At 57.9% G+C, this 13,629-nt stretch overlaps 1 protein-coding gene across 1 annotated transcript; it reads left to right on the plus strand.

Moving 5' to 3' along the window:
* Positions 1-1,121: 1,121 nt before the first annotated feature.
* Positions 1,122-12,838, plus strand: LAMP1 (lysosome associated membrane protein 1). Its single transcript, XM_086330691.1, has 9 exons — positions 1,122-1,316; positions 6,045-6,166; positions 7,755-7,971; positions 8,085-8,243; positions 10,179-10,354; positions 10,836-10,961; positions 11,498-11,564; positions 11,642-11,812; positions 11,989-12,838. The coding sequence occupies exons 1-9, from the start codon at positions 1,265-1,267 to the stop codon at positions 12,126-12,128; spliced, it is 1,230 nt and encodes a 409-aa protein (XP_086186817.1). The 5' UTR covers positions 1,122-1,264; the 3' UTR covers positions 12,129-12,838.
* Positions 12,839-13,629: the final 791 nt, after the last annotated feature.

Raw genomic sequence — 13,629 nt, forward strand, 5'->3', positions numbered from 1 at the left:
AACTTCTAGCTTCTAGGCTCCCTCAGCCTCCTAATGTCCTTTCTCTTGAGGCCCCGCTGAGACTCTTCCCTGTGCGGAAGAGCAGCAAAGATCCAAGACGGCCCTTGAGCGCCTAAACAAGACATCAGCGAAGCTACACTGCAGTCTTCAAGCCCTTCAGTGCCAGACTTTCTCAGCTGTGTGTTTGTTAGACGCTGGTAGGGAAGCGTGGGAAAACTGGAAAGGAAGAAATGACAAGGAAAAGACAAAACCTACAAAAAAGCAGACAAGTCAACAACACAACCCCACGGGAATCACAGCTTGTTGGGCGGGGTGATGGTAGGCGGCTCCCGAGCGGGTGCTCCGAGGCGCTGAGGCCGCAGCGGGCGGGGTGGACAGGGCAGGACGGCCGCCTCTCCGCAAAGGGCCGGCGCAGCCCGAGAGCAGTCCAGAAAAGAGGACCCGGCAGTCCCGAGACGAGCGGGGAACCAGGGCGTCGGGGAGAGGAACTTGGGGAAAGCTGTGGAAGCGGCGGGCTGGGGCTTCTTTTTCTGGGCGGTTTAGGGCTGCCCCGCCCGGCCCCTCTGGGACGCTCCAGGAGGGGTGGCAGCTGGCAGTCACCAAGCCCTCCGCGGCCCCTTCACCCCGGACTGTGTCAGCCTTCCTTACGCCCGAGCTCTGAGTGCTTCCCGGTGTGCCCACTTCCCGGCCCTCGTGGAGACGACGCTCAGAAAGACTGTCCACTTCCCAGCCCTCGTGGAGACCCTCAGGAAGAGTGTCCACTTCCCCGCCCTCGTGGAGACCCTCAGGAAGTGTTCACTTCCCCGCCCTCCTCCAGGAGCGCCCCCGACGCCGAGGCGCGCCCACCCCCGGCCCGCGGCGGAGAGCCGCAGTCTGGTCCTCCCGCAGGCTCGGGCCGGGCCCGGCGGCTCCGTGGGCAGGTGACCGGCCGCGTCCTCGCCCGCCCTCCGCTTTCGGCGACCCGAGACCCGACCGGGGTCGTGGGCGTGACCCGCGTCACGTGGCGCAGCGGTCACGTGCCGTGGGCTGGTCACGTGCGAGGCGGACGCGGGGCGGAGCCCGAGCTCGCGCACTCTCGCGAGATCCGCGGGGGGGGTCACGTGACGGCACGGGAGCGGTGCGGCCTCACGTGACGGGCGCCGCCGGCTGCGGGGTCTCTTTCTCGCTGCGGGCGCAGCGCCGGGACCTGCTGCCCTTTCGCCGGCCCGGTCAGTCGCCGGCCCGGCCCAACCGCCCCCGCCCCGCCCGGCTCCCGCTCGCGCCCATGGCGGCCCCCGGCGGCGCCCGGCGACGGCCGCTGCTCCTGCTGCTGTTCGGTGAGAGGCCGGGCGGGGGCCCAGGGCTCGGGGTCCGCCGGCTGAGGGGCGGCTGTGAGGGGCCGCGGGCTCCGGGAGCGCTGTCCGTCCGGACGGGCCGGCTGCCGGGGGTGGCGTCGGCCCGGGTCCCCGGAGCCCGCTTCTGGGGGCCGTTGGCGGAGACTTGGCGGCTTCTCTGCGCTGCGGTTCGCTCCCTCATTTGGGGGCTCCGGTGGTCGCGGAGGGCTGCGATCGGCTGCAGCCGGGACGAGGACGGCGCGGGCCTCGGTCCCCGCGGGGGACGGGGCGGGCGGCGACCCCGGCCTCGGGAGCCCGTCGTGCGGGCTTTCCCCTTGGCCCTGCGGGCCGGCACGGAGCGCTGACCTGTGTTCTGACGTCGCTCGCCGGCCGGGCGTTCTCATTAGGTTATAACGACCTCGTTACCCCGCGGAGTTTCAGGGACCCCGCAGTGGACAAAGGGCCTGGGCGTCACAGTGGACGTGCTCATTTCTAGCCAGGCGTCGTCGGAAAAGCGGCGTGCGTGGCTGCGGGTGTTTTCTCCGTTGAGGGATTTTGCTCTCATTTATTTGTCCTAATGAGAGAGAAACCGTGTTGACTTGAACAGGAATCACTGCCTGGTTTGATCTGACGTTAGGGCTCTGTGTGGCACTTTCTCTCCTGGTTCCCATGGCACGGGAAGATGAACGTGCTAGGGTCTGAGAAGTGCCGGCGGAGCGCCCTAGAGTTCAGCAGACAGAGAGGCACTTTCCACCCCTATCTGCTGGGAATTCTAGACATCTGCCCGAAATCCTGTTGCTGGTGACAGAATGAATTTTGGTTTCAGGTTCTTGTTTTGCCTGTTGTTGTAAAATGCATTCTTTGAGCTGCAAGACCAGCCGAAAAGGGTGACCTTACTTCAGCAAACTTGGAGCCTTGCTCTCCCTGGCAGGTGTCTTGAGTTAGGTGAGGAGCTGCTGGGACGGGTCTTGTCCTGTCAGGACGGCTGGCTTTTCTTTATGAGAAGAGCTTGCCAGCGTTACAAGTTTGTTACTGTGTTTCATGTTTTAAAAACTCACCTGATGAAGAGAAAAATCCGTAACTTCCCTACATTGATAGCTTGGAGTCTCGTGCATACAATTACTTTTTTGATATCCATTTTGTCATGTCCTTTAAATTTTATATTTGATTAAAAATACATTTTTTAAAAAAGGTTTGTTAAGAGCTTGGATTTGGATCTGTTTCAAGTAATGTTTATTTTAATACACAACTTCACCAAAAAGCATTTTCTAAAGATGTTTCTGAGTTCTAAATTACAAAGTCATCCTGCATTAGTAACTAGAAATTTAAGTTTCGTTTGAAAACTTTGTAGAAAGCTAGGCAAGTGTGAACTGAAACTTTTTGATACATAGATCAAGTATTATGTAATAGGACTCTTGACCGTTGATGTCACCGGATGACCTTCCGCTTTCAAAATGATGAACTGTTGCTTACAAAATAGGGGGAAAAATTTTTTTTTTTTTACCGATACTGTTACTCTCGATTGTGGGAGTTTGTCAGTTACCCAGGTTGGCTGGCGATCGAATTCTTCACTAGGTTGGAAGTTTAAATGATTTAGGTCCATAATTTTGGATTTATATTGTTAGATCCATGCCAGGCTGTGGTAGTCCTTTGTGTGTCCGGAAAAACTTGACTCCATGCGTGTATGACCTACACTACTTCTGGAGCGTCTGTTCAGCTGTGTTGTGATTATTTTTATGCCTGTATCTTCCTTATCCTACAGCCTATCTTGGCCTCACACATTAAGTGCTCAGGACCTACATGAAGAGACGCCCAGTTTCACAGCAGTGCCCCCTAGCAGAACATGCATGTCAGCTGTTTGGAAATGTACACAGAAGTCTTAGAGGTTGTGATTCTGTGTCAGGGATGGCTCCTCCGTCTGTCTTTTTCTTCTTTTAAGTCTTCATACATGATTATGTATTGCTGATTATAAAAAGAATTGATCTTAGATTAGAAAGTGAGTTATTTTAAAAAGTTAATGAATTTATTGACTTGTTCCTCCAGATGGCAATCTCTTTCCCATCTCAAATGAGTATGTTGTAATTTGAAACATAATCATTGCTCACTGAGTGTTGGAGAGAAAGTGTTCAGGTGTGGTGAGCTCCGCAGGCACGTGGTCTGAGTCAGCAGGCCCAGTTCCAGATTGGCTCTGCACTATCGTGGCAGTGTGACCTCGAGCATGGTGGTCAACTGCTCCCTGCTTTGGACTCCCCATCTGTGAAAGGGAGTCCTGATAGTGTCTACCTATCAAAATTGTCACAGTAACTCAGTTACCTGAAGAGCACAGCACAGGCGCTCATTAAATACAACACTTACTGACGGTCTGTGTCAGGCGCCATGGGCTCAGCAATGAGCTTGATAGGCGAAGCCTTGTGGTGCTGAACACGCCGGTAGTAACAGGCCCTGGCCCTGTCCTCAGTGCTGCGCTGGCTTCAGCTAACCTGATGCTCTGGCAGCTCTCATGTCGGCTCACTTATTTTTACTTTACCCGTGCCTGAACTGAGGGTTTGGTGGTTCCTCTGAGCCCAACTCATCGGGCCAGGAGTGGCGGAGGACTCTCTTCAAGATTGAGGTCTCACCTCAGGCAGGCGTGTTCCCACAGCTTGTTTTAGAGACTGGAATGTCTCCACATGGAAGTTTTCTGAAGGAATAAGGTGCTACTCCTCACAGGACCCTGGAGAGAGGATGGCGGCGAGTCCTGAGTGAAGGGCTGCTCGTGGTGCAGGTTCTGACCTTCAGGAGGGATACTCCTCAAGTTACTGAAACATCCTGACTTGAGAAAGTGGTATTTTTATAGAGTTAAAAAGAAACTTCTGATCATTTGCATACACGCATTCTCTTATAATTTTATGCTATAATGCTGTTGCAGACATTTTTCTTTTGACCAAAATTGGCTTGTGGTTTCCTGTTTTAATTGAAAAATTTTTGGGTCTCTCCAGAATACATGTGGGTCTCTAGCCCTGCTGAAGGCTGTTTGAGGTTTGTTTAGTAATATTTCTTTGTTGTTCTTTGAAAGCTCAGGCCCTCAGCCTGTTTATTACTAAATGAGGGAATTATGGGATTGAAAAGTTATTTAACGTGAAGCGTTTTCTAGTGAAGGGCTTTGAGTCAGTAGGAAGCGTTTGGTGATTTAAGGAACTCTTACAGGAGAGTGGCTTGGTAGGAGCTGACGAGGGAAGCAGTGGCCTGACCTGCCGAGCCTGTGGAGCATGTAGTGACACGTGACTCTGGGGCCAGGCCGGGCAGGGCCGCCCAGGCCTGGGGCGTCTCTGTGCGCCGGGTGCTGGTCGGTGTCCGGTGTCTGCCCGTCTTCTGTGCCCGGGCTTTGCTTCTGCTGCCGGACCTGCGTTTGCCTGGCTGGCGTCTCAGCGGCTCTTGTGCATTTACTCTATCACTCTCAGAGGCGTCTTTAAAACCTTCACTGTGTCAGAAGTGAATCGTGGGGTTTTCGCTCCTTTTGAAAAAGCAGTATTCATTCGTTGGAAATGATTTTAGTGGCATCTTCCTTGAGTATTCTGAGGAGTAGCTTAGAAATTTGTGAATCGACACAGACGAGAGTACCCTTGATGCCTGGTTGGCTTGGTCCTTGTGCAGCAGCTTTTCTCTGTGGCTCCAGCCTGACGTTTCTTCTACCTGAGGCTTACAGGCGGAGTGTGGGGATTCTGTCTGTCCTCCCCGCTTTAGGCCTAAGCAGTAGTTGCTCTGAGGATTGTATTTGGTGCCAGTCACAAGGGTAGAGTGAACTGGGCTCACTGGAGTCACTTACACATGAGCAGCAGGGCCACGCGTGGGAAGCCAGCTGCTGCTCCGGAGTGCGCCACCTGGGTCGCCTTCACCCTTAGAGCCGTCGGAGGCGGGTGTGTCCCATCCTGGTGAAGGGCGTGCAGGGGCCTGTGCTGCAGAAACACGGAGGTGTGTCTCTTGGCACGTGGCCACAGCTGTGCTGGCTGAAAGCTGTTTGGGTTTAGAAGGGTCAGAACATCTGTTCCTGCCCATCTGTGAGAGAACCAGGTGCTGAAGTGCATGGCTGTAAACTTACCTTTGTGCTCCTGATCAGATGCGCTTGTTGCTAAGCTGCCTGCTCGGGTTGTGGCCTGTGGTCCTGGCCCTGGCTCAGAGCCACGGTCACACACAGGCTGGAGGCCCCGCGACAGCTCCTTCCGCCCTTCCCTTGGGCACTTGGCAGCGCCTGCAGAGGTGGTGTGGGGTCCTAAGGTCGCACAGCCAAGTCCAGAGCCAATGGAGTTACTGTGTTTTGAGGCCCTTCTGGAAGTGGGTAAAGAACTCTGATCTTAGAGTCTGTGGTTTTTCCTGCCCTGTCAGCAGGTAAATCAGGCAGCTCTTGAGCTGCAGTGTGGGTCCACCATTTCTGTAGAATGGGAGCGTTTGGTTCCAAGTTCAAGTCCTTCCTCCAGGACCCTGCCCCGCCTCCCAGAGGTCCTCTGAGGAACCGGCGTGAGGCTGCCTAGGCCCTGGGTGACCCCAGATTGGCACACAGAGGGGGTGGATTTTGAGAGGGCAGTGTCACAGTGGTGTGGGGGGACAGAGCCCTGTGGACCCAGCCCTTGGGACCTGCATGTCCCAGTCTCTTTGGCAGTTAAGCAGCTTTCCCAGTAACAGCCACGCTGCTGCAACTGTAAGCCACAGACACTTCCAAAAAGTCACACGGGGGTTTCTCTGTTTGGGAGTCAGCAGGCCTCGTGCACGGCGCATCAGCAGTGTTTGTGGTGAAGAATGGCAACGGGACCGCCTGCATCATGGCCGACTTCTCTGCCACCTTCCTGACCAGCTACGACACCAGGAGTGGGCCCCAGGTAGGAGAGCCCGGGCCCCGCACCCCGCTGTGTGCGTGCACCGGGCCTGCTCCTCGACATGCGTGCGTGTTCCGTGTCGCACACTGTGGTGCCCCTTGGTGCCTGGGTGGTCTGTGCACGCTGAGGCTGCAGTCATACGGACGGTCGTGAGCGCCACTTTTGCTGTTTTATTTTGAGCCTTTTTCAGTTTTCCTCACGATTGTATTTTATCACCACGACGCAGCGCTGTATTGTGTTAGCTGCACTGAGTGCTCACCCATCGCCTGGACCTGAGCTCTCGTGTTCTTTTTGTGCCTGGTTTGTGGCTCTGTTCTGCTTTAGATGAACTGTCACGCTGCAGGAGTCACACGTGCACGCGTGTTGGAGGTGCAGTGTGACTGCACTGGTCTGACAGGGGCATCCCTGTGGTTTTGGTAACACAGCACTGCGCTCCTGCAGAGTGAGGCCTGCTCGCTGCTGTCCGAGGCCCCTGACAGATAAGCAGCGCTTCTCTGTTTTTGTGCCGTGCTTAGTCGCGTCCAACTCCCTGCAACCCCATGGACTGTAGCCCGCCAGGCTCCTCTGTCCATGGTGTTCTCCAGACAAGAACAGCGGAGCGGGGAGCCCTTCCCTTCTCCCTCTCTGTTGATGCTCCCTCCGTTAACCACCTGTTTGTGGGCTTTGCAGCGCTTCATCCTTCTTCCGTATGTCCTTCCATGAGATTTGCTGTCAGCGCTTTGTTGAAGCACGTTCTTCCTTACCCATCCCCACGTCCAGGCACGCCGCCTGCTGGCGCCTGGAGAGCAGTGGGGGCCCAGGACTGCCAGGAGGACAGGCGGGTCCTTAGGAGCCCCCTGGACATGCCAGCTGCCAACTCCTCTTGATGTAAATGATGTTTGTCAGACGGAAGGGAGCTCTGCGGGCCTTGTCCATGGAGATGCCTCTCATTGTAAAGATTTGTCTGGGCACCTTTTAATTTCTACTTCGCTTTTTTGGGTTAGAATTTTTAAGTATTGTTTCATTATGTGTTAACCATCTCACACAAGTGGGGTCTTTTGTTTGCGGTAATGTGACTCCCGCCTCATAAAAACGTGTCTTTGTCACAGGCATGGTCTGTCGGCAGGACAGTGCCAGGACAGCTTCTCGCTGGCCACTTGTCCAGTTCAGGTCATGGAGATGGGTTTTGGTGGTTTTGTAGTAGTTTGTTTTGCTTATGATAGTTCAGTCAAACAATTCTGCAGTAAACTTCATCTTCTCTCTGTTTAGAGAGACATGCTCTTTAAATAAGCTCTGTAGCAGTCACGAATGTCTGAGAGTATCAGCTCATCCTGGAGCCTAGCATTAATTATTTCAGTTTATGTGATAGCTTTATTTTCATTCTCGTGTGAAGCAAAATTACATCAGTGAAGCAAAGGTCAGTAATCAGGTCATCCTTATCTCACACTGGAATTACTTTTCGCTCTGTTACTTGACGTCAAGTGCTTTGTCTTTTGTTTTTATGACAAACGTATGCATTGATAGCAGCATCTGAGGCGGAGAGGGTCTGGGTTCCGAGCTGTGGTTGTTTCTGAACCCTGTAGTAAGTGACCCGTCATCGTGTTGGTTCCAGAATAAGTCCTTTGAGCTGCCAGCTGGTGCGGAAGTGTCAAATAGCAGCTCTTGTGGCAAAGAGAATGCTTCTGACTCCAGTCTCGTGATCACTTTTGGAAGAGGCCACACGCTGACCCTCATTTTCACCAGAAATGCAACACGTTACGAGGTCCAGCTGATGCGCTTTGCTTATAACTTGTCAGACACAGACACTTTCCCCAATTCGAGCTCCACAGGTAAGAACCAGTGTGGACCGGTGATGAGGTGAAGAGAATTGGGTTGGGGAATATCTAAACTGCTTTTTAAGCAAGCAGTTCAAGGGGTTAAAAACTGATTTTTTAAAATATAGGAGTCAAGACTGTGGAGTCGGCAACCGACATCAAGGCCGACATCAATAAGACGTACCGGTGTGTGAGCGAGACTCAGGTCAACATGGACAATGTGACGGTCACGCTCCGAGATGCGGCCATCCAGGCCTACCTGTCCAGCAGCAACTTCAGCAGAGAGGGTGAGGACCCCGCCGAGGCCCCGGCCCCCACTGTGGGGAAGGTGCCCTCCTCCCTGAGGGTGGGTTCAAGCAGGGTCCAGGGCAAAGCAGGTGGACCCTCTGCCTTCTTTATGGAGTGGATGGGGTCGGGGTGGCGGTCTCCACACAGAGGCCTCGCCCACCACAGTCCCGCTCAGGCAGGTGGGCCCGGGGTGCCACTCAGGACGTCCTCCTCCTGTGAGGTGAGGGTGCTGGCCTCTCGGGAGTCATGGGGGCCTAGGAGTCTGCAGAGAGTACCCTGGGCACCGCACAGCATGCTGTCTTCTGCTGCCGACTCCCCACATCCTGCCGCTCAGCTCACAGGTCACCATCACTGCCTGGGGGGAGGGTGGCATCCCCCCACCCTGCTCCGTGTGCCAGCCTTGCCTGGCGGCTCAGAGTGGCCGGGTTCTGGGCTGCATGGCAACCCCGTGGCCCTCCCTATGGCCGGCAGCAGGCCTGGGCCCTCCTGTTTCCAGTGGGGTTGCGAGGCCTTCTGCGCTCTGCACAGCCAATGAACAAAGGTTGCTATTTGTGATTAGAAATTTAATGTTAAAAAAAAAAATCCAAAGAATGTTTTACAACAGGTGAAAATAAGTTTCCGTGCCTGTGACTGAGCTTTTGCGGGGAGCAGTCACGGGCCCTCGCCCTCCCACTCCCGCGCTTGCGTAGTGGAGCCAGGTGGGGCCCGGCACCCACGGCCAGCACCCGCAGCAGCCACCGCCTGGCCCTCAGAGGAGCCTGCCAGCCCCTGACCCCACAGGCACGCTTGTGGCGGGGCGGGGGCTGAAGGAAGCCCCACGTGACAGGGAGACGTGTGGCCAGAGGCCCAGTCACAGGGCCGAGGGGCAGATCCTGAGGCCGTCATGTGGCCCTGGTCAGGCCAGCCCGGAGGGTCCTGGCTGTTCCTAGGGCAGCAAGCGCGTGAGGCTGTGGGCGTGAGCCAGGGTCCAGGGGGCTCGGGGGCACCCAGGGCAGTGGTTCACGTGCTCTCAGGAGCCCGGGTGTGCAGTTAGCAACTGAGTGCGGGCCTCAGCAGGGGGAAGCAGCGCGGACCTGGGAGGTCAGGCCGGGCAGCGGTGTCTGGTCCCCTCATGGCCGCCTTCTGCTCCTGAGGCCTCTGAACACAGGCACAGAGACTGATGTTGTTGTTAAGGTAAACAGTTGCCTTGTGTTTAGAGTACTGGTTTCAGAGCAGTTTTAGGTTCACAGCAGAACGGCAGATGGTACAGATTCCGTACGTAGCCTGGTCCCCACGCAGGGGCTGCCACCTGTCAGCGGTCCCGTGGCGGACTCTCTCCAGGGAGGGATGGCACGGGCGTGAGGCCCTGCCGCCAGCCCCCCACACAGGCTTCTCTCCCCGCTGGGGTCACCAGGCCCACCTGTGGCTCCCTCGTCCGCCAGGTGTGACCTCCTGCCCTGCCCTGCCGGCCCCTCCTGCCCCGCCCGGGCCTGCGGCAGTGGTGGCCTGGGCACGGGTCTCGGCTCCGAGCCTGACGTGCGGGGCTGTCCCTGCTGGACACAGGGCTGGTGCCAACCTGTGGTGCGTGTCCACTGTGTGTCCCCGCCTGGCCTGGGTGCTGCTGCCTTGGGGCCGTGTCCAGCCCGGCGCACACGTGCTCAGTGTGTGTAAACTGTCACCGTTTCAAATGGTCTTGGAGACACCGTCCCAACAGCATAGGACACAGTTGAAGTTTTGTTCCTGACCTCACGGGAGGTTTGTTCTGCTGGAGAGGATGTTCTTGTGGGTGAGGGGCCGCTGAGGCCTGAGGGTTCCAGGAGCAGGAAGAGCTGGGAGTGCAGGCAGGGGTCTGGTGGCCAAGCGCCTACCAGGCTGGGGGCAGCCTGCTCCTGCCCAGCGTTTCTGGAGCCCCGCCTCCCTGGAGGGTGGGCACACTCACCCCACTGTCCCCGCAGAGACGCGCTGTGAACAGGACCTGCCCACTCCGACCACACCACCCCAGCCCGCGCCCACCCCAGCTCCCGCGAGCCCCGCCGTGTTCAGGTACAACGTTTCTGGCAGCAACGGCACCTGCTTGCTGGCCAGCATGGGGCTGCAGCTGAACGTCACCTACAGGACAGTCGACAACAAGGTGGGCCGGCCAGAGCCCTGCTTCCTGCACTGGGTCCTGGGGCGGGTCGTGGGCAGTGTGTCCTGCGGCGCTCGGCTGGACCCCCATCCACCGGCTGTCCTGAGGCCGCAGAGCCTGGATCTGCCATCTCCTCAGGGCAGGTGTGTCAGCCCTGAGAGGGGGCGGGCTCTCCGAGTGTCCAACAGGTACTCAGGGGTCTCAGCTCATCCTTGGAGATGACGATCTCCCCAAGGCCAAGTGTCTGGGGTGGCTTTGGGAGACGGAGGCCCATCCCTTCTGCAGGGATGAGAGCCGGGGAGGCTGCCGGAAGCACCAGAAGCCGTCTGCATGCAGCGGTCTTCCCTGCGCGGACTTGTGTCTTCCTTCTGGTTTGTTCCTGTGAACAGGCCTTGAAGCCACTGCCTCCCGGCCACCTCTGCCTCTGTCTGCTCACAGCCCGGGGGCTGGTGGGAGGGGAGCTGACCTCTTGTTCTTCTTGCAGACGGTGACCAGAGAGTTCAATGTCAACCCCAACAAGACCACCTTCGGGGGGAATTGCTCCGCCACGCTGGCAACTCTGGAGCTCCACAGCGAGAACCTCCTGCTCCTGGCGCTCCAGTTCGTGATGGTGAGGGCCCCCCTACCGCTCCCCCGTCTGTGGGACCCCTGGCCCTGCAGCAGTGGTGAGGCCCCCCCCTTGTCTGCAGGACCCCTGGCCCCCTAGCCCGCGTCCATCAGCAGAAACCTCATGGTACCTGGTAGCACTGCAGGGGCCGGGGTGACCCGAGGCCTCGGGTGCTGTTGCTGCCCCGTCTGGAGCCGCGTCCCTGCGCCCTGCACACCTGCCCGGGATGAGTCCAGTCAGCAGGAGACTGGGGACGCGCAGACACGGCCCTGGTGGACGCGTGTGCCTCGCTGTGCAGTGGGCTGCTGCACTCCTGATAAAAGCTTTCCCGGAAAGTTCAGTGTTGGCTTTTGGGGAGCGTGGCTCCTTCATCCCCTATCCTAGCAGGCTCTGCTTTGGGCAGGGACTGTAAGGAGCCAACTGGAGCTCTGTTCCCGAGACCACAGGCTGCCCTGTCACTCCCGAGCGCCGTGCAGTCTCCTGCAGCTGGGGGCATCCCCCTGGTCTGATGGGGCCCGTGTGCTTGTCCTCTTCTCTAGAACGAGAGCTCTAGCAGGGTGTTCCTTCAAGGAGTCCAGCTGAACCTGACCCTGCCCGACGCCAAAGGTGAGACCCCCACCCCACCCCACCCCGCCCCACGTGCCCTGCAGGTGCCCAGGGCGCTCACCCCTCTGCCTTTGCAGAAGGCAGCTTCACGGCCACCAACAGCTCACTGAGGGCGCTGCAGGCCACGGCGGGGAACTCGTACAAGTGCAACGCTGAGCAGCGTCTGCGGGTCACCAGCAGCTTCTCCCTCAACATGTTCCGAGTGTGGCTGCAGGCGTTCCGCGTGGACGGGGACAAGTTCGGGCCTGGTGAGTAGGGGCCGGTCAGGAGCAGGGCCCCGGCGTCCTCTGCCTGCGTCCCTGACTCCGCGGGGCCAGCCCGGCCGCGGTGCTCCCACCACCCTCTGAGCAGGGCTGGGGAGGCCTCCCCGCGAGAGCCGTGGGCGCGGCAGGGCGAGCCAGCTGTCCGTCTGTCCTCCCTACAGTGGAGGAGTGCCGGCTGGACGAGAACAGCATGCTGATCCCCATCGCTGTGGGCGGCGCCCTGGCGGGGCTGGTCCTCATCGTGCTCCTCGCCTACCTGATCGGCCGGAAGAGGAGCCACGCCGGCTACCAGACCATCTAGCCGTGGGCGCAGCCCCGGCCGCTTCCCTGGGCTTAGATCACTGTCGGGGGCACTTCCTTGCAAACTGGTTTTCAAATCTGCTTTATCCAACGTGAAGTTCATCTGGCAACACTTCCTATGCACAAGAGAGTAACTATGGAAATGATGGTGTTAATTTTGCTAACTGGGTTAACTATTTTGCTAACTGGTTAAACGTTAATATTTACCAAAGTAGGACTCTTAAGGGGGTGGGGGGTAAGAGCTTTTCTAAACGGGCACAGGCTCCACTCTGGTTTGGCTTCTCGAGACCCTGGTGTTGGGGCTTTTCACTCAGACACAAGCCTCACGGAGGGAGGGTCTGGTGCAAGGCTTCGGTGAAGGCGGCGGCCGAGTGGTGAGTGTGGAGGGTGAGATGCAGACCTGGCTCCGCGGTTCAACCTCGGCACCCGGCCCAGCCCCCAAACCTCAGGGTGCCCGGCGCTGGGTCCTGGGCCCCACGCTCTGCCTCTTGAGAGCTGGCACTTTTTAAAATAGAAAAATGGGTGTTATTTTTACTTTTTTGTAAAGTGATTTTCCGTTTTCTGTTGGAGGTTTGGGGTGATCCTCTGTCCGCACCATGTTCAGTAGTCGTTCTGCTCTGCTCATCACTTGCAGCTCAGTGGGCTGTGTGCCAAGGATCCCCTCTGGGACGCGATGCCGTAACGATGCTAATAAAATGTGTTTGTCTGGGCTTCCTCGTGCTTTTGTTGGCTCCCGTGAGAAGTGGCAGGTGAGCTGGGTCAGCAGATCAGCCTGGGGGGCTGTCCCAAGGCCAGCGACTCAAGAAAGCCGGTATTCGGTTAAGACACAGCAGGGGAGCCCACTTTCTGGGGATGGATCTCTGTGGAAGACGGTTCCTTACCCAGTCTTACGAATTGGTGGCCGAGGAGGGCCGCTCAGGCCAGAGTAGGCAGAGGCTGGCCTCGGGGGCGAGGCTGAGGGCAGCCTGCGTGTGGGTGGCCCTGGGCATTGGCCCCTTACACGGGCAGGGGAGGGCAGGGCAGGGCCCGGCCGCCCCGCAGCAAAGCTCCCAACACACCTGTTTCCCTGAGGTGGGCGGCACTGGGCTGAACCAAGCGGAGCCCAGCAGCTCCTGTCCGCAGGGTCAGTCTCCGCAGGACAGTGGGGTCTGGAGCCTCTGCTGGGGGACGTGCCGCTGATCGGCTCCCAGGAAGGTGAACCTGTCAGCTGGTCTCCCAGGAAACGCCCCTGTTCCCCCACCCCTGCCTGTGCCCCCGTCCCTGCGGCCTGTGCAGGGCACAGCTGGCCTGGGTGGGGTTTCTCACCAGAGGTGGCATCTTCAGAGGCAGGGAGACAGGGCCGGGGCAGGGTGGAGTGCCGTGGCCTCCAGCCCCAAGGGGAGGGGTCTCGTTGGGGCACCTTCTCCCCGGGGGTCAGGGATGACAGCCCAGACCTGACTTGCAGCCCCTCAATCTCTCACCTGGTTTACACGTCGCTTGTAGAACAATTTCAAAAAGTCATT

Source organism: Bos grunniens, chromosome 12 (genome assembly GCF_055505025.1).
Source record: "Bos grunniens cultivar Pamir isolate PY7600 chromosome 12, Bosgru_T2T1.0, whole genome shotgun sequence".
NCBI lineage: Eukaryota > Metazoa > Chordata > Mammalia > Artiodactyla > Bovidae > Bos > Bos grunniens.